Source organism: Oryzias melastigma, linkage group LG5, assembly GCF_002922805.2.
Source record: "Oryzias melastigma strain HK-1 linkage group LG5, ASM292280v2, whole genome shotgun sequence".
In the NCBI taxonomy this organism is placed as follows: domain Eukaryota; kingdom Metazoa; phylum Chordata; class Actinopteri; order Beloniformes; family Adrianichthyidae; genus Oryzias; species Oryzias melastigma.
In genome coordinates this window covers 31,781,768-31,800,596 of record NC_050516.1, presented here as the reverse complement: position 1 = coordinate 31,800,596, position 18,829 = coordinate 31,781,768, and the positions used below count along the sequence as shown (strand labels likewise).

The following is an 18,829-nucleotide window of genomic DNA, read 5'->3' as shown; positions in this document are numbered from 1 at the left end:
GCTTTAAAGACTTTAAAGTCAGAATTCTGAGATTAAAGTCCGAATTTTTCATGGGCTTTCTTTTTTTTTCAGCGGCCCTAATCCTCTTCCGTACCATTTTTCTTAGCCTTTTAATTTTTTTTGTTTATTCAAAGCAAATCGTGATCGCGAATGATCATTATTAACATACGCGCAAATGTCATTGTACATACTTGTCAAACAGAAGATAATTTGAAGTGTTTTTGAGCGAAAAAAAACTAAACGTAACAAAAAGTGTTAAAAAGTGTTGGAACCACACAAGACTTTTCTACTATCCACACCCTTTAAACACAATGTTTGCTTTACTTGTATATTTTTATTTTTATAATTTTAATTCTTATATTTGTACTTTAATTTTGTGTTTAAAACAATAAAAAAATCTGCCATTGGAGTAACAGTTGTAGACATTTCCAGGGGTCTGTTTTTGCAGTGAATAAATGTATTATTTACATTACCTTTCATATTCAAACAATCCCAGTAAGGATGCGTAGACTCACTTAAATAACAGAAACTGATCCTTCTTGTCTGTTTCTCTTTTCCAGGTTGCAAACCTGCTGAGATTGTTCCAGATCCCTCAGATCAGCTACGCGTCCACCAGTGCAAAGCTGAGTGACAAAACTCGCTATGACTACTTTGCTCGGACTGTGCCTCCTGATTTCTACCAAGCAAAGGCCATGGCGGAGATTCTGCGTTACTTCAACTGGACCTACGTGTCGACGGTGGCATCAGAGGGGGATTACGGTGAGACTGGCATCGACGCCTTCCAGCAGGAGGCTCGGGCTCGCCAGATTTGCATAGCCACTTCTGCCAAGGTGAGCCGCTCCATGAGCCGCTGGAGCTACGAGAACGTGATCCGCTCCCTGCAGCAGAAGTCCAACGCCAAGGTGGTCATCCTCTTCACTCGCAGCGAGGACGCCCGTGAGCTGCTGGTGGCGGCGAACCGCATGAACGTCACGTTCACCTGGGTGGCCAGTGATGGCTGGGGAGCACAGGAGAGCGTGGTGAGGGGAAGCGAAGCGGTGGCTGACGGCGCGTTCACCATTGAGCTGGCGTCCTACGAAATCCCCCAGTTTAACGAATACTTCACTGGTCTGCATCCGTACAACAACAGCAGAAACCCCTGGTTCCGAGAGTTTTGGGAAAACCAGTTCCAGTGCAGTCTCCATGACCTGGGCTGTGGGAAGTTCTCGCTCCGCGACGTGCCGTTTCAGCCAGAGTCTAAGATCATGTTTGTGGTGAATGCTGTGTACGCCATGGCTGCTGCGCTACACAACATGAGACAGGCCCTGTGCCCCAACTCCACCAAAGTGTGTGACGCTCTCAAGCCGGGTAATGGTCGCAAATTTTACCGGGACTACATTCTCAAAGTCAAGTTTGAAGGTGAGTCAAATCAGGAGGAATTTTAACATCATTTAGCATGTTTATCCCTCCACAGGATCCATCAGATTAAAGGGGCCATACCATGATTTACTTTAGTCTTTCACAGTGAACCGTATATATATGATCATATATTACCTTTGGAACACTAAAAAACAAATCATTTATGAAATATGAGTTATTTTTGCTTCCTCTTTTCACACCCGGGAGTGAAATAACTTTATCTCTTAGGCTCCGCCTTTCACTCCTTGAGGCTGCCGCACATTTCATGCCATCCTCGTCGACGTGTCACCCACAAAAGAAAACCCAAAACAAACATAATTTAAAAAAAAAATATTGATGTACTTACTGTTATCTTCACCAGGAGATAGTCTTCTCCCTTCTCCCACCAATAAATAATTTGATCCCTTTCTCCACCGGGAAATAGTCTTTTCCTTTTCTCAATCAGGAAATACTCTGCCCCCTTGCTCCACCAGGAAGTAGACTCCCCCCTTTCTCTACCAGTAAATAGTCTGTGGCCTTTCTCCACCAGGAAATAGTCTACCCTCTTTCTCCAGTAGGAATTAGCCTCCCCCCTTTCTCCATCAAGAAATAGTCTTCTCCCTTTTTCTACCAGGAAGTAGCCTCCCCCCCTTTCTCCACCAGGAATTAGTATTTCCCCTCTCTCCATCAAGAAAAAGTCTGATCCCTTTCTCTACATGTAATTCGTCTTTCCATTTCTCCATCAGGAAATAGTCATCCCCCTTTCTCTATTAGGGACCAGTCTTCTCTTTTTGTCCACCAAGACATAGTTTGCTCCCTTTTTCTACCAGGTAATAATCTGCTCCTTCTCTCCACCAGGAAATAGTCTGCTCCCTTTCTCCTGCTGTCTTCCCAATATCCCTGCCTGTTTGTGCCATTCTCAGACACATTCAGGATCCATCCCAACATGTCATGTAGATTCCTCTCCAGAATCGTCTTTTTTTTAATTCCACTGCATGAAGTTTGAACGCTCAATCGAAAGATCGTTTCTTGGCCATCACTAAACTGGTTCACAACAAAGATACAGCCGGTGTCTGCATGACTCTGCACGAGCCGGGGTTTGGGGTCTCGAAGGTGATTGTGTTAGCCTTGGGGGCGGAGCAGACTCTTCCTGGAGGGGGCGGTTCTCACCTTATGATGTCAGCATGTGAGGACCTGCTCATTTTTGTGGGGATGGGAGGGGCTGTTGAGAGCGCAGGATTTTAGAGGATAACTCAAAAATCAGAGAATGGATCAAAATACCACTTTGAGGTTCATTATAGTGAAGAATGAACAGTAGAATACATTTAAATTATTAAAAAGTTGTTTTTTCATGGTAGGGCCCCTTTAACTCAAACTGTAAGATTATTTAGTCTTCCTGCAGCTTCATGAAGAATGCTAAAGGACCACATGAGAGTTATGTTTTGCTGATTTTATCAATGATTAAGCTCAACAAACTTTACACATCTTGGAGCTGTGAGGATGTTTTCTCTCCTTTGTGAGTTTGTAGTGAGCACTATAATGCAAATGCTACAATATAACTAGTGTTGCATTTGTTTTCTGTGCTCGTCCGCATGAAACATGTTACTGCAACCTCATCAACTCATTCACACATCACAGAGACAGCCCCCCAATTCAAATGCTCTCATTTCTCTGCCGGCTTTGGTTTATCCTTTGATTTATGGAAATACTGACATTTCCATTGATGGGAGATAAAAGTGGACCACTGTGCTCTCATCCAGCTGTGCTTTTATGCTCTTGAAAAATGCAGAAAAAAAGAACAGAAAAAGTGAAAAGGCCCAAAGGATTTTGATCTGTGGACATTTTAACATCAAATGTATCAATGATTTCATGGATAAACTACATTTTTTACTAAACTATGAAGAAATTACGGCTTTAATTCTGTTCATTTAATTCATCCAAAGCTTAACTGAGGGAAAAAAGGAGAAAGTTCGTTGGATTTTTTAAGATAAAATAGTCACAATTAATATATTGATACATTTTCTGTTTATATAAAGTTCATCTTTAAATGTCACACTTTGAAATTGTTACTGATAACAGTAACAACATAGAAATACAAATTCTATTTAGAATAAATAAAAGCATTTTGAGAATATTTCTGCAGAAAACATTCATGATTATTTTAAGGTTGAATTTTAATATACTGCCAAATAAAGATTGAGATTTCTGGTCTGTTTTTGTCTTCTCCTGGTTCACGATTTAAATGAAAAAATACTCACAAAAGCAAATTTTAAGCTTGAATTTATTTACACAATTTTCTTTAACATGAGTTTTGTAAAAAAAAAAAATCTATCTATCTATCTATCTATCTATCTATCTATCTATCTATCTATCTATCTATCTATGCAGTGAATCGTTTTTTTGCAAGTTTTCCTCTTTTAATTACCATATTTTCTGGAGTATAAGTCGCAAAAGCAAAAAATGTCTAATCAAGAAGATGAAAACCATAATTAACTCACTCTGGAGTATAAGTCGCATTTTTAGGAGAAAAGTGTGACGTTTCAGAACAAATCCGCCAAGCCCAGCTTAGCTAAAATAATAAATTCATGCAATAATACTAATCTTTGGATCTGTAGAAGAAAAACATCAAAGTTTAAGTGAAAAAAAAAAACAATCAGATTCTCTTCCATGTTTGTTTTGGACGCCACTTCTTCTTCTGTCGCTGTCAGTAGCAAATACTTCGGATGCAGCGCCCTCTAGCGGCTGTTAGAGGAAACAACCGCTAAAGGACAACCAGTGTTTACTGGGAAAATAACACATATTTGAGCCTATTTATGTCTACAAAGAAAACCCACACATAAGCTGCTCCTGAGTATAAGTCGCACCCGTGGCTAACTATGAAAAAAACAGCGACTTATACTCCGGAAAATACGTTACCTGAAGAACATGAAAACAGAATTAGGACAATGTGTTCAATTAAATGGAAAATAGTTTATCAAAATAAAAACTTTTGGAAATTAACCCTTTTAACACGGTTGAAAAGTTAAAGGGTTAATTGAAGGCTAGCAATGAAACCATCAAGAGCTTTAAACTAACTAAAAATAAAGACAATTAAAATGATAGTTTATTCAGCTTTTAATGAATCGTGCAGCCTCTGTCTTTTATTAGTTTCTGATTGAAACAAGAAAAAATCAAATGAGAGAGAGAGATAAGTAATATACTTTCCATCAAACTCGTTTTGACAGATGCCCCGCCCCTCAAGATGACGATCAATTTTATATATGAAGGGTATTTAGGGTCAAATGTCACCTGTCAAAATGAGTTTGAAGGAAAGTATATTCCTTATCTCTCTAATATAATCAACATCTGAAACAAGGAACTAATTTTCACAAGTGATAAAGGTTTGATCTCACTGACTCAATTAATGAAAAAAGTGCATTTTTTGGTGCTGAACGCTGACAACCAGCATAAAAAATCCTGAATTAGCCAAAAATAGAATAGAATAGAAATCAACTTTATTGTCATTGCACATGTCTCAAGTGCACAGCAATAAAATGCAGTAGCTAGCATAAATAAATAGCTAGCATGTAGCTGAAATATTAGCCAAACTCCAAAGTAGCTTAAAAACATTAATAAATGCCATAATAGTCCAAAAAGTTAGCAGAATGTCATTATAACTTTCAACTTTACTACACTCTGACTCCATATAATAAAAAGTAACGAATATTAAATTAGTCGTTGACTATTTTATTAGTTGATTAGTCGTCGATTAGTTGATTAATCGTGGCAGCCCTACTCATTAGTAATAACAATGACCCCTACTTAGTAGATTTGTTGAACAAAGATGACCTATTATTTGTAGTTAAAGGGCATTTTACAAATGTTTGAAAGCCTTTCTGTTTTAGATACTTCTCCACTGTGCTTATGATAGTGTGAGATGTGCACTAGTGGACATACATTTGAGACTGTTGTTCCATCTCTGTTTGAAGCCTCCTGTTCTCAGAACAACTGCTCTATTCTCTTGTTTTCCTCTCTTCTCTTCCAGCACCCTTTCGCCCGCCTGACACAGAGAATGTAGTGCGCTTTGATGCCTTTGGAGATAGCCTTGGCCGCTACAACATTTTTCACTACCACAAAGAAAACGGACGCTACGTCTACCGTAGCGTGGGCTACTGGGCACAGGGCCTCACCCTAAACACCAGCCTGATTCCCTGGGCCGACCAGGCTGTGCCCACCTCCCAGTGCAGTGACCCCTGCAGGAAAAACGAGGTGAAGAGTATGCAGCCAGGAGACGTGTGCTGCTGGATCTGCATACCCTGCCAGCCCTTCGAGTACCTGTCGGACGAGTTCACGTGTGCGGAGTGTAGCTTCGGACAGTGGCCTCTGGCCAATCTCACCGGCTGCTATGACTTGCCAGAGGAGTATATCCGCTGGGAAGACGCCTGGGCCATCGGTCCCGTCACCATCTCCTGTCTAGGAATGATGAGTACACTTTTCGTGATTGGCCTCTTCCTTAAACACAATGAAACTCCCGTGGTGAAGGCCAGTGGGCGGGAACTCTCTTACATTCTCTTGCTGGGAGTGCTTATGTGTTACAGCATGACATTTATCTACATTGCCAAACCCTCCACAGCAGTGTGTACGCTGCGGCGCCTAGGTTTAGGCACTTCCTTTGCCGTTTGTTACTCAGCTCTGCTCACCAAGACCAACAGGATAGCCCGGATCTTTAGTGGGGTGAAGGATGGAGCCCAGAGGCCCAGATTCATCAGCCCGGCTTCCCAAGTCGCCATATGCGGTGCTCTAATATCCTGTCAGCTGGTGGTGGTGGTGGTGTGGCTGCTGCTGGAGGCCCCGGGTGTGAGGAAAGAAGTGAGCCCCGAGAGGAGAGACGTGGTCACCCTTAAATGCAACAACAGGGACTCCAGCATGCTGCTGTCTCTCACATACAACTGCATTCTCATTATCCTCTGCACCGTCTACGCGTTCAAGACCCGGAAATGTCCCGAAAACTTTAACGAGGCCAAGTTCATCGGGTTTACCATGTACACCACCTGCATCATCTGGCTGGCGTTCCAACCAATTTTCTATGTTACTGCCAGTGACTACAGGGTGAGTTAGACTGCATGGATATATCATTGTGTCCTTGGAATGGAAGATTTATGTGTGTGCATGTGGACTTAAGTTGCCCTTTATTACTGGAAGATAAACCTGCAATAGTTTCTGAAATAAAACTTTAATTGAAACAGACTTCAGTATATGAATGTTGAATAATCTAACATTTATGATGTTTAATACAAGTGGGTATTTTCCAATAACAAAGGGCTTCCGTGTCTGTATATATTGTGTTCATGGACTGACTGTTCAGCTTCATCAGCCGCAGCAATGTTTGTTCAAGCGACCATTTCCGATGAAAAGTCTCTGTAAAACAGGATTTGGACTTCCACGTTCAAAACTCTCACTTTCACAAGTCGCTACACAAGTTTCTACGACCATTTTCGGGTTCTATACACAAAATGTGCAGTCATTAAATTGCTTTGGAAGTTAAACCAGGTCGAACTTTGACCACTCAGAGACTTGGATTTTGCAGTGAGGTATGTGAGTTGAGTCCCAATTGTTTAAGAAGTGATCATGAAGGAGAAGTTAATCATTGCAGTTTCTGCTCGGCCAGAATTCTATGACACAAAGTCTCTCAAATATCAGAATAGAGCTGTGAAAGAAGAAACTTGGAGCACGATTCACCAGATTTGCACGGTTTCAATATTTTGCACCAAGCCTTTTCCAACTGTAGATGACTGTAGGTCAAACTCAAGGCCCGGGGGCCGGATCTAGCCCTCCGGGAAATTCTATTCGGCCCTCCTGATCATTTTATTTTATTCTTATTAATGGCCCGATGTTATCTTACGCTTATTTATATCCTGTAGAATTTTAGGTTTTTACGGAGATTAAAATATTGAAAGTAATTTAATGTTTAAATTGATTTATTCTGGAATAATATTCCTGCCTTTTTTCATATTTATGTTTAAAAGTTACAGTTTTAAAGTTTTAAAAATTGGGATTCTGCTAGCTTTTTGGACTATTTTGGCATTTACTAAGATTTTGGGGGCTATTTTTGAGTTAGCTAATATTCCAGCGACATGCTATGTGTTTTAGCTAATTTAGCTTTTTTTAAGCAGTTTTGGAGTTAGGCTAATATTTACACATTTGCTATTTTGGTTGATTTAGGCTTTTTTCAGTTTTTAGGCTATTTTGAGGTTTAGCTATTTTTTCAGCTACATGCTAGCTGTTTTTGCTAACCTAAGATTTTTTTGTGCTTTTTTAAGCTAATTTGGGATATAGCTAATATTTTAGCTGGCTATCAGCTTCAGAGTTTTTAGCTATCAATTTCAGCATCTTCAGCTATTGTCACTTAGCATCTTCAGCAGCCAAATTCAGCTTACAGCATTCACACTAGCATTATCGTAGGTAATGCTATATATCTAGTTCATAATTATGTTAAAAAGTTGTGGTTTTAAAGTTTTAAAAATGTAGTTTTATAGTGCTCAATAAATGTTTATCCTGTTTGTGACCTAAGGCGTGTTTTGGATTTTTGCCCGTTGTGCAATTGAGTTTGACACCCCTGCTGTAGATGAACAAGAAGAAGCCCCTCCCTGTTTATCCAGTGTGAACATCATTTAGCGTGTTTTAAGAACGTGTGTCACAATCCTTGACTGTATAAGTCAAAACTGGACATAACATGTGTTGAGGTCCCCAATAGGAAATGCATTACCTCCAGTCCTCGCAAAGTCAGACCAGAGCCTTCGCCGTCACTTCCTGATACGTCTACCGCCATATTGGAAACGATTGCCACAACGATTAGTTGTCTGAGTCTGAATCCCGTTTTTAAAGGAACTGCTGTCACCAATCATGAGCAAGCTTATTCTGGTTTGTTCAAAGGCCACACCCCTTCCTCTGAAAGCGAGCACAGGAGAATCTGTCAATCAAAAGTTAAGGCGGGGCCACATGCTTTTACTGAGGCATCTGATTGGTCAGTTTTTAACCGGAATAATGTATGATAAAGAAAAAATATCTTTAAAAAAATAGGATAAGAAAGAACATGTTAAGAGGAATGTATCAAAGTAAGAATGATTATTCTGACAAATAAAATTACTCAGTAATAACTTTCTATTTCTCAATAGAAGTCTATGGGACTTTGGCTTCTTGAAACTAGCTGCTACTTCCTTTTAGGAACATGTGAAGGGCGGGGTTGATCAGTCCAGTTCCTACTTAAACAGTCAATGGTCACAATCCCGGTATAAACAGAGCATAAAGATTTAAATTGTGGTTATACGTTTTTCTCAGTGTGGTTCCCGTCCAGAAAAAAAAAATACTGTCCAAATACAAAAATTCAGAAAAAAAATCTAAATCAAACTTTTGCAAAAATATGCTCTACCCTTTTACATCACTCCATTTTTGGAAAATAACCATCAGCTGTCTTTGGCCTGCCAGTGTGTTCATGTTTGTGCGAGTTTTGAACACACAATCACTGCTGGTCTTAATGAGGTTGGTAATTATTTAAGTACATAAATAAGTGAATTTATACATATTTGCTCAACATCTTCATTTATAACTGTTCTGAAAATGGATTTAAAAATCTGAAATGTGTTAAATAGGATTTTGTGAAGGAGCGAGACCTTTCTTTAATCAGCGAGTGGAAAGATCAATCAATAGAAATAAAGGTTGTTTCTTCAGTAAAATGATTCCTATCGACATCTACAGTTCACTTCACTTCAAACACACGTAATAGGGTTTTTCTTTTTTTAATGGCCTGTAATTCTACAACACTGCTTTGTATTCCTTACATAAATTAAAAAAACATTGTGACACGTTGGGAAGATTAAACAAGAATGAACGAATTAGTTAATCAAACACTCTCATTGGTGTTTTCAGGCACTAAAAAAAAGTCTTTGGATTTTTATGTCCTTTAACCCCCTAAACACCTACATTTATTTCCAACAATCAAAAAAAAAAATACTTAAGGTTTTGCTTTAAAGCAGATGCTTTATTTATGTAATGTTCTTAAAGAACATGTTAAAAACACAAATTTCACTGGATTGGGTCTTTATGTCAACAAGTTGCTCTTTTTTCCTGTAAAAAGTAGAGTCAAAATCCTGCTGATAACATTATTTCCAAACTTTTCAATAAATGCTTGCAATATAAGAATGTGGAGCAAGATAAAATCCAACAGACACCTGTTAGGGGGAAAATGTGCTGTACCAGCAGCTGTCCACATTTTTGATAGATAGATGGAACTGCCTGTAGCTGCTATCTTTTTAATTTGACAACACTTTTAGCATCCTTTTCATGTTGTTATACTTTGGCTTTAAAGTAGTGAAGTAGTGGTGCCAGAAACGATTACTTTAATCGTAGACTAATCACCAATTATTTTGTCTGATTAGTCGACTAATCGGGTCATGTGAAAACTGGATGTAAAGGACACATACATCATTAGCTTTAAGATATCTAAAAACTAGATATATAGCATTACCTGCGATTATGCTGTGAGTTGAATTTGGCCACTGAAGATGATAGAGCTGATAGCTGAAGTTGATGTATGAAAATGCTAAAACTGATAGCCAGCTAAAATATTAGTAAAATGCCAAATCAGCCTAAAAGACTTAAAAAAAAAGCCAAAGTTAGCCAAAACAGCTAGCATGCAGCTGTAATATTAGCTAAACTCCAAAATAGCCTAAAAAAAAAACAACAAAAACCGTAAGTTAGCCAAAATAGCTAGCATGAAGCTGATATGTTAACTAAACTCCAAAATAGTCAAAAAGACAACAATAAAAAACCTAAATTAACAAAAGTAGCTAGCAGGTAGCTGAAATATTAGCTAAACTCCAAATTAGCCTAAAAAACAAAAAAAGCCTAAATTAGACAAAATAGCTAGCATGTACTTGAAATATTAGCTAAACTCCAAAATAGCCTGGAAACAAACAAGCCTAAATTAGCCAAAATAGCTAGCATGTAATTAATTATTAGCTAAATCAAAAATAGCCTGAAAAACAAGAAAAGCCTGAATTTGACAAAATGGCTAGCATGTAGCTGAAATATTAGCTAAACTCCAAAATAGCCTAAAAAACAGCAAAAACCGTAAGTTAGCCAAAATAGCTAGCATGAAGCTGATATATTAACTAAACTCCAAAATAGTCGAAAAGACAACAATAAAAAACCTAAATTAACAAAAGTAGCTAGCAGGTAGCTGAAATATTAGCTAAACTCCAAATTAGCCTAAAAAACCTTAGTAAATGACCAATTAGTCAAAAAAGCTAGCAGAATGCCATTATAACTTTATACTTTACTACAATCTGACTCCATATAATATAAAGTAACGAATAATCGACTATCAAATTAGTCATTGACTATTTTAATTAGTCGACCAATCGTGGCAGCTCTACTTTAAAGCAACAAAAAGATACTGGATTGACTCCAGGTTGCTGCTCATTTAACTTTTTTTGGTTGTTAATTAAAGCCAGTAGCACAGTGGGATATAACATCATTTTATGCTTACGTTAGCCTGTATCTTTGAGAGAAATCTTCAGGCAGACAGACTGACAGGTTGGCAGGTAGGCAGTGAATTCACTGTGGTCATCTTCAAACACAGTCATGGGCTGACACTGAAAACTGCTTAGGTTTAGGGAATCACCCCTGGGGAACCTGACCGGGGTGTAATGAAAAGACTCGGAGGCCGCGCAGCCCCCCGACACAGCTGCCATCGCAGGAACACGGAGGAGGCAGCGAAGACCACGAGGGCTGAAAAGGAACTGAACGTCCCTGTGTGTAGCTATGTGGAATGGAGTGTGAAAGGCTGGGATGCTGCGTCCCAGCTGTGCTCCCTCTATCCTGGGACTCTAGTGACGCCCAGAGGAACCCTTCCTCCACCCCCTCCAAACAACACAACTCACAGCCTGAACAGGCTCATTAAAAAGATGTAATCCCCCTCTTTGACTGATGAATAATTACTGAAGCAACTCAGACGGCACGGCTACTCTAGTTTTTCACAGGCAGTGGTGTGTTTGTAGTGTTCCTCTGGTTGTGCACAGCTTTTCACACTGGATGGAAATCTGTAGCTAAGTAACAAAGATTAGCAGCAATGGAACTAAGCTTGATTCAACCAACTATCATTACCGTTAGACAATCATTGGTGACTGAAAATCCACTCTGGGGATGTGGTGTCCCTTAATATCACAATTCAGTTGCCTCATTGGGCATCATGCAGGTACTTGTACTGAAGCAGAAGGTCGGTTATAGAATATAAACAATTAACAATTTAGCTAATTGCTAAACTAAACAAAACAGACTAAACTAAACTGGTTATCCCTGTCATTAGATCAGGGGTGTGAAACTCAATCGCACAGGGGGCCAAAATCCAAAACACACCTTAGGCTGCAGGCCGAACAGGATCAACATTTGTTGAATGCTAAAGCTACATTTTTAAAACTTTAAAAACGTACCCTAACTCTAGCGTCTGGTACCACATCAGGAACTGCTTCAGGAACCGGAACTGATCCGCGTCCGGTACCAGGTTAAGGTTAGGATACCGGTCTGGTCCATGTCCCGGTGCCAGACTGGTACCGATTTGCAGGGACCCCTGATTTAATGGGAACAGCCAGTACGTTAAAAAAGAAACAGTTTGGGAACACCCAAAACGTCAGTTTTTGATGCGGAGGGCCCATTAACCGTACGTCAGTGTGTGATAAGTTGGGAATAAGAATGTTTTTAAATATTTTACCAGTGCATGATAACATCAGGCCGTTAATAACAAAAATATAAAAAATCTGTCAGGCCGGATATAATCACCCAGTGGGCCGGATCTGCCCCCCGGGCCTTGACTTTGACACATGTGCCTTAGATCCTCCTTCCGGGCAAGAAAAACTTGCCTGAAAGAAACCTTGGGGATGTCCACAAGGAGGAGAGACCCTCTCCCAGGAAGGACAGGTGATTTACCAGGACTGTTAAAGAGGAATTAGCATATCTAACTCTACAACTACGTGTTTGAATAGAGTTCAGCCAGATAGGACTGGGGGAGAGGTGGGGGCCGGAGGCGTGGTCCACGGCCAAGAAAGAGAGCACGGGTGATTCACCTGGAATCTAAAATATCTCCTGCTCTCCCGGAGGGGAGTGAGAGAGAAGAACAACACGGGAATCGCACAGAGATACACAATCAAATAAAGTTGCTGACCTGCTGAGGGAAAAGAGACATTTAGGAATGTTTCCTACAGAAAGGCTGAATTAGGCAGGAATCTGTCCAGAAACTTTAGCAGAGACAATCTTCCTCTGTGTGGAGTTTGGAAATGCAACTCTGACAGACTGAAAAACATTTGCTCAGATCTTCATTCTTCTTGGGAGGGTTTGATTTGTGGAAGAAGCTAATGAGGGCTGGTGGATCCTCAGATGTCCTGGTAGTGTTCCTGTTGTGTGCGTGTGTGTGTTTGTCATGTGTTTTGTGTTATCTGACATTAAATACCATCAAAATGTTTTAAATTATACTGAATTAATTGGAAGTGAGAGTTCGTTCATTTTAACTTGAAAATGTGCCACCAATACTCGGCTACTTCAAAATATATTTTAAACTGAATGTTTAGACTTTTTTTTCCGGACCTTAAATTCAAGAAATGTTTCCCGACTGGATCTCATTAAATTTTAGTTGAAGTCTCCTGCTGTAGCCAATTAAATTCAGAGAATTCTAATAAGGACGGATAGTCTAAATTGTGCATACTTTATATAAGCAAATGATGATTTACCTGAAAGGGTCTTTTCTGTTCTGACCAAACAAAGTCACCCGGTTACAAAGACGTGGTTTTTCTAGGACATTTGGCTGCTGACAGCATCCAACTTCCAGAACCTGCTTTTCTGAAAATCAAGGTTTCGGTAGACCGCAGAACAGGATTAACTGGAAAACTAGCTCCAGCTAATGAGTTTGGGTTCATCAAGAGTGTTGTCCAGGTGTGTTACCTGCCTCTTGTCTGCACCCATTATGGACAAAAAATAAAGTTGTGTCCGAATCCCCCCGCCCCCGATCACTACATAGTGCGTTCGCCATCTCCCCAGTGATGTCCGAATCTACTAATTCCCAATCGAGTGCACTCGAAATTTCCCAGAAGTCTTTGCGAAAAACCAGCGTATATCAATGGTCACTAGATTAATGGATATAGACCACAATGCATTGTGGTCAAACAATTTTGAACAAAAAAACGTGTTAAAATGCAATATTTGAATCAACATTTTCACCATCAGAACACAGCAGAGTTATAAATAAACGTGAAATGTTCGTTTTTATTCGATTTTCACTTCGTAAAATCGATGACGTCATATCCGGTTTTTAGAAAAACGAAAGAAAAGTAGTGAGCATCGTGTCCGAATTACTTTTAAAGTCCAGCGCACTGTATAGTTTTTTGGTAGTTAGAGATTAGTTAGGGGTTAGGGGGGACTTAAGACACAACCTCTGTGAGCTGAAGCTGAGAGATGATTTGAGGTCGTGTGAAGACGACATTTTCCCAGTTTTTAAAGTGTTCTGATCTGTAAATAGCTTAAAGTTAAATACGACCAAAACCTCAATTGTAACGGCGGCTGCATACTTTTGTATTGTAATTATTCCTCCCAGCTTTTGCCAACTGGATCATAACTGCTCCTGTGGCAGTACAGTTTGTTCGACAGAATCCACATTTTAACATATTTCTGACTCAAAGAAATGACAGGATTTTTGACATTAGACAAGTGATGTGTCTTGTGGGATTAAAAAAAAGTATCCTCTTAGAAAAGAGACGATACACTATGAAGGTTAATCCTCAGTTAAGGACAGAAAAATGAAGCAGTACAAGGGTTAAAAATAGTGGAGTTCATGAAGGACAATAAAGAAGTGAAAGCTCAATGAAGTGACTGGAAAAAGGACTCTTCACTTAACTTGACGATAAAATGATGGATGTCAAAGTTCCATTCTACTCAAAATGTTCTCAAAAAATCCTCAAAGACCAACTCCATTACTGCTAAATCATAAGTAATGTTCACATATTCACTGGAGGACGTGAAGATCCATAAAATGAGCAGACAGTTGAGTCTCATTTTTAGACGTTTCTCCGTTTCTCTTGTGGTTCAGGTGCAGACGACGACCATGTGCATCTCCGTCAGCCTCAGTGGGTCGGTGGTTCTGGGCTGCCTCTTCGCTCCAAAGATCCACATCATCCTGTTCCAGCCACAGAAGAATGTCTGCACCCTCAGGGTGGCCACCACGCGTTTCAGTGTCAACACTGGGGCGGCGTCCAGCTTTTCTCAAGGTGCCACGTCATATAACAGCAGCAAACTCCTTACACTGCAGAAACATGAAGCTTGAGAAAATAAAAAAGACCCTTGTTTTGAGAATTAAATAGTCTTATTTTCTATTTTTCAAGAAAAACTATCATATCAAGAAATTTTTCAATAGAAAAATTATCTTAGTTCAAGAAAACAAGTTTTACTGGCTAGAATTTTGTTCTTAAAATACGTTTTCTTGGTAAAGCCATTTCTCTTACCCCATTGACAGATTTTTTTTTCTTATCTAAAGAAAATCTGCCATAGGGAAAATAATTTTTGACATATTTCTAAGGTGTCTGTTTTTGGAGTGGCATGGTGTGACTTGAACATGGTTGCAGGAAATCCCATCTGATGTGGCGTGACCCTACTGGGTCCAAGGTGGTCAGGTCATTCTGTTAGAAATAGGTGGTGGGGGACTCAAACACAGGGGTTGGTGGCAGAAATAAAACATATTTAAATAACTAAAACATGACAACAACAAAAAAACACGTAGAACCAAAACAGTAGCAGAACAGAGCAGATGACCAGACAAGAAGAACTGAAAACCAGACACGTATATAGACTGAGGGTAAATAACTGATTTAAAGACAGCTGTGAATCTTGACAAGCCGGAAACTGATGTGACTGAGGGACAATTCAAAACAGAACATGACCAGAACCCAAAACTTAACTGACAAAAACCAAACCAAAGTCCACAATCCTCACAGTACCCCTCCTCAAAAGGGCAGATCCCAGATGCCCAAAAACTAAACACTCGACAGAAGGGGACATGAAGAAACAAAGCAAGTCCAGAAACATTCAGGGTTCCTTACGCCTGACGGATGTGAGGGGTATTAGAACCCCTCCTCCAGAACACGTGTGAAGAGGACCAATCCCGGCGACCCTCCTCTGAAGCAGACAATATAACCGAGGTGGAAAAGTGGCAACCATCCTCAGGGAAAGGGAAACATGAAGGAGCGGCCCCGGCGACCCTCCACAGGAACAGATTTGGTGGACATGGCATGATGTGACTTTAATATGGCTGCAAGAAATCCCATCTGAGGTGGTGTGACTTGGCATGGACTGCAGTGGCAGAGAACCCTGCCATTGCTGTAAAAGTTCTCCTGCTGGGTCCAAGATGCTCAGGTCAGGAAGTGTTGGTGGGGGACTCAAACACAGGAGACAGAGCTTGGTGGCAGAAACTGAAAATATTCAATTAACTGAAACATGACAAAAAAACACGTAGAACCAAAAGAGTGGCCGAACAGAGCAGATGACCTGATAAGTAAGAACTGAAAACCAGACATTTAAATTGACTGAGGGTAATTAACTGAAATAAAGACAGCTGTGAATCTTGACAAGCCTGAAACTGATGTGACTGAGGGACAATTCAAAAGAGAACAAGACCAAAACCCAAAACTTAACTGACAAAAACCAAACCAAAGTCCACAATCCTCACAGTACCCCTCCCCAAAAGGGCAGATCCCAGATGCCCAAAAATACAACACTTGGTAGGAGGGGAAAAACAAAACAAGACCAGAAAACATTCAGGGTTCCTGCAGCCAGATGGATGTGAGGGGTATCAGACCCCTTCCTAGGAACTGGAGTGAGGAGGAGCAGTCCTGGCAACTCTCCCCAGGGACAGGAAACATGACAGGGAGCAGTCCCAGCGACCCTCCTCTGGAACAGGGAACATGAAGAATTGGCCCAGACGATCACCCTCTGGAACAGATTTGGTCATGATTTGACTTTAATACGGCTGCAGGAACTCCCATCTGATGTGGTGTGACTTGGCGTGGACTGCAGTGGCAGAAAACCATCTCACTGCAACAAAAATTCTCCTGCTGGGTCCAAGGTGGTCAGGTCATTCTGTCAGGAAGGGTCGGTGGAGGACCCAAACGCAGGAGAAAAGACTTGGTGGCAGAAACTTAAAATATTGAAATGACCAAAACATGACGAAAAATAAAAACACGTAGAACCAAAACAGTGGCAGAACAGATGACCTGACAAGGAAGAACTGAAAACCAGACGCTTAAATAGACTGAAGGAAATTAACTGACATAAAGACACCTGTGAACCTTGACAAGCCTGAAACTGATGTGACTGAGGGACAATACAAAAGAGAACATGATCAAAATCCAAAACTTAACTGACAAAAACCAAACCAAAGTCCACAATCCTCACAGTACCCCTCCCCAAAAGGGCAGATCCCAGATGCCCAAAAGTCCACAATCCTCACAACTCTTCCTCCATCACTGCACAGCTGTGAAATTCTGAACAGTTGAAGCCTTTTCTGATCTCCTTTTCTTCTGTCTTTTGCTCTGCAGCATCAACCTCCAACGTCGTTCCAACAGTGTGCAACGGCCGAGAAGTGGTAGACTCAACCACATCCTCGTTGTGAACTTCAGTTCTAGATCTTTGGCTGAGAATTGTAAACAAAGTAATATAATCGATAGTTTGGATTCAGATACTGACCGGGTCACACGGATGATCGTCTTGACTTTTCTGTCCTCAAAGTGCTGTGAGTACAATGTTCCAATAACTTAACTTTGTTCTTTGACTCGTAGCAAATTGAAATGAGATGCCAATAAAGTTGAACATAACCTTGTTATTTTGGAAATTCTATTTGCAAAGATGAAGTAAAATATAGTCAATATGTTAAATGTAATATATTTCAATGGTTTTTATTGTAGATTTTGGTGAACCAGTTTGTGCTTTCTTGTAATTATTGTAAATAAAATGTGTTTTTTATAAATATGAACGAGACTCCATGTTTTTTGATTGTGGTTTTTTACATGAAATGTTTATTTTGGAAGAAAAAGAAGTCTGCACATTTCATCAATGGATTTAATCAGTTTTGACATTTGGAATTTCCTCTGGTGTTCGGCGGAAAGTAGCTCAACATGAAACATTGTAGTTCTCAGCTACGCCGGCTCTATTTTGTACTTCAATCCTAATCAAGCAGGCATGAAATCTCTGCTCTGAAGACCATGAACGTTTCTGCTGAGAGCTGAAGATCAATACAATCAACCCTAACAATAATAAACACACTGCTTGACTGTTTCAGTGGTAGACTGTTTGCAAATGAAGTATAGACTCATGGGGAAGTTGACATTTTTATTACTAATCATCGAGGATCTTCTATCTCTATCTGAAGCAAACAGGTTTAATAAAACACCATAAATTCTGCTATGAAACCCACTAAAGCAAATCACGAAAACACACAAAACAGTGACACTAACCAGCAAAAACAGATGTGATGTTAAACAGAGCAAGACAGCATCAGTGAGCAAAGACTGCCATCTTGTGGCCACCTTTTTATTATTAGTCACATCCAACTTAATCCACAAACACAACAGGATCTGTTCACAAATCCACAGGAGTATTGAATATTTAAATGCAACCAAACCCCAGGATAAAACACTTGAGGTGGAACTGCAAATGTTCCAGTCCTGAAGGATTAGAGGACTAAACTTTGGGCAGACATGTGCCAGAGGGGCTGGAATTCTATCATACTTAGACACATCGATATTGACAGATTGTACAGTGGTGCATTATGGGGCCTCTTTATTCATTCTTCTAGCAAAGTAAAAATAATAATAATAATAATAAAGGAAATTGAGAGGAAAATATTACCAAACAATTTGCCTAATTTAAACTTTTTTTATTCTTTTATGATAAACGATAAAGCAAAAAACAATTAGGACTTGTTTGTTTGTTTACTCAGCACTCTACAAATATTTGAGGGTTTTCTTTAAGCTACAGCATCTACTGTAAAATATTTTCACTATTTTACAGGTTTATTTGTTTAGAATAATATACTATGTTTATGTTAAAAATATTTAAGATATAAACCACAATTATATTTCAGACATTTGAGTCAATAAGACAAAAGCCTCTTAGGTTAACGGTTGATTTTTGAACAAAAATGAATAAAAAAATCAATATATGCATAATAGAAGTTTTGTACAACGAAGTTCATACTGCACAAAACCTCCTAAACTCTCTCTAATGTTGTAAGTTTTAAAAACTATTGCATATTAGCCTAAGTATGACATAATAGTTGATTTTGTTGTATGCATTTTGTATTTTATTTTTATTTTTTTACATATTTAAACTGAAGTGGGAGTATTAATTAAGTTAATTAAGCATTACATTAGAATGTAAT

At 39.5% G+C, this 18,829-nt stretch overlaps 1 protein-coding gene across 1 annotated transcript; it reads left to right on the top strand.

Moving 5' to 3' along the window:
- Positions 1-710: 710 nt before the first annotated feature.
- grm2a (glutamate receptor, metabotropic 2a) lies at positions 711-17,422 on the top strand (the record flags this gene model as incomplete). The annotated part of the gene is given in 4 exon segments (XM_024269671.1): positions 711-1,398; positions 5,402-6,465; positions 14,489-14,666; positions 16,989-17,422. Coding segments are annotated over 4 exon segments (2,004 nt in total), but the record flags the coding sequence as incomplete, so codon positions are not given.
- Positions 17,423-18,829: the final 1,407 nt, after the last annotated feature.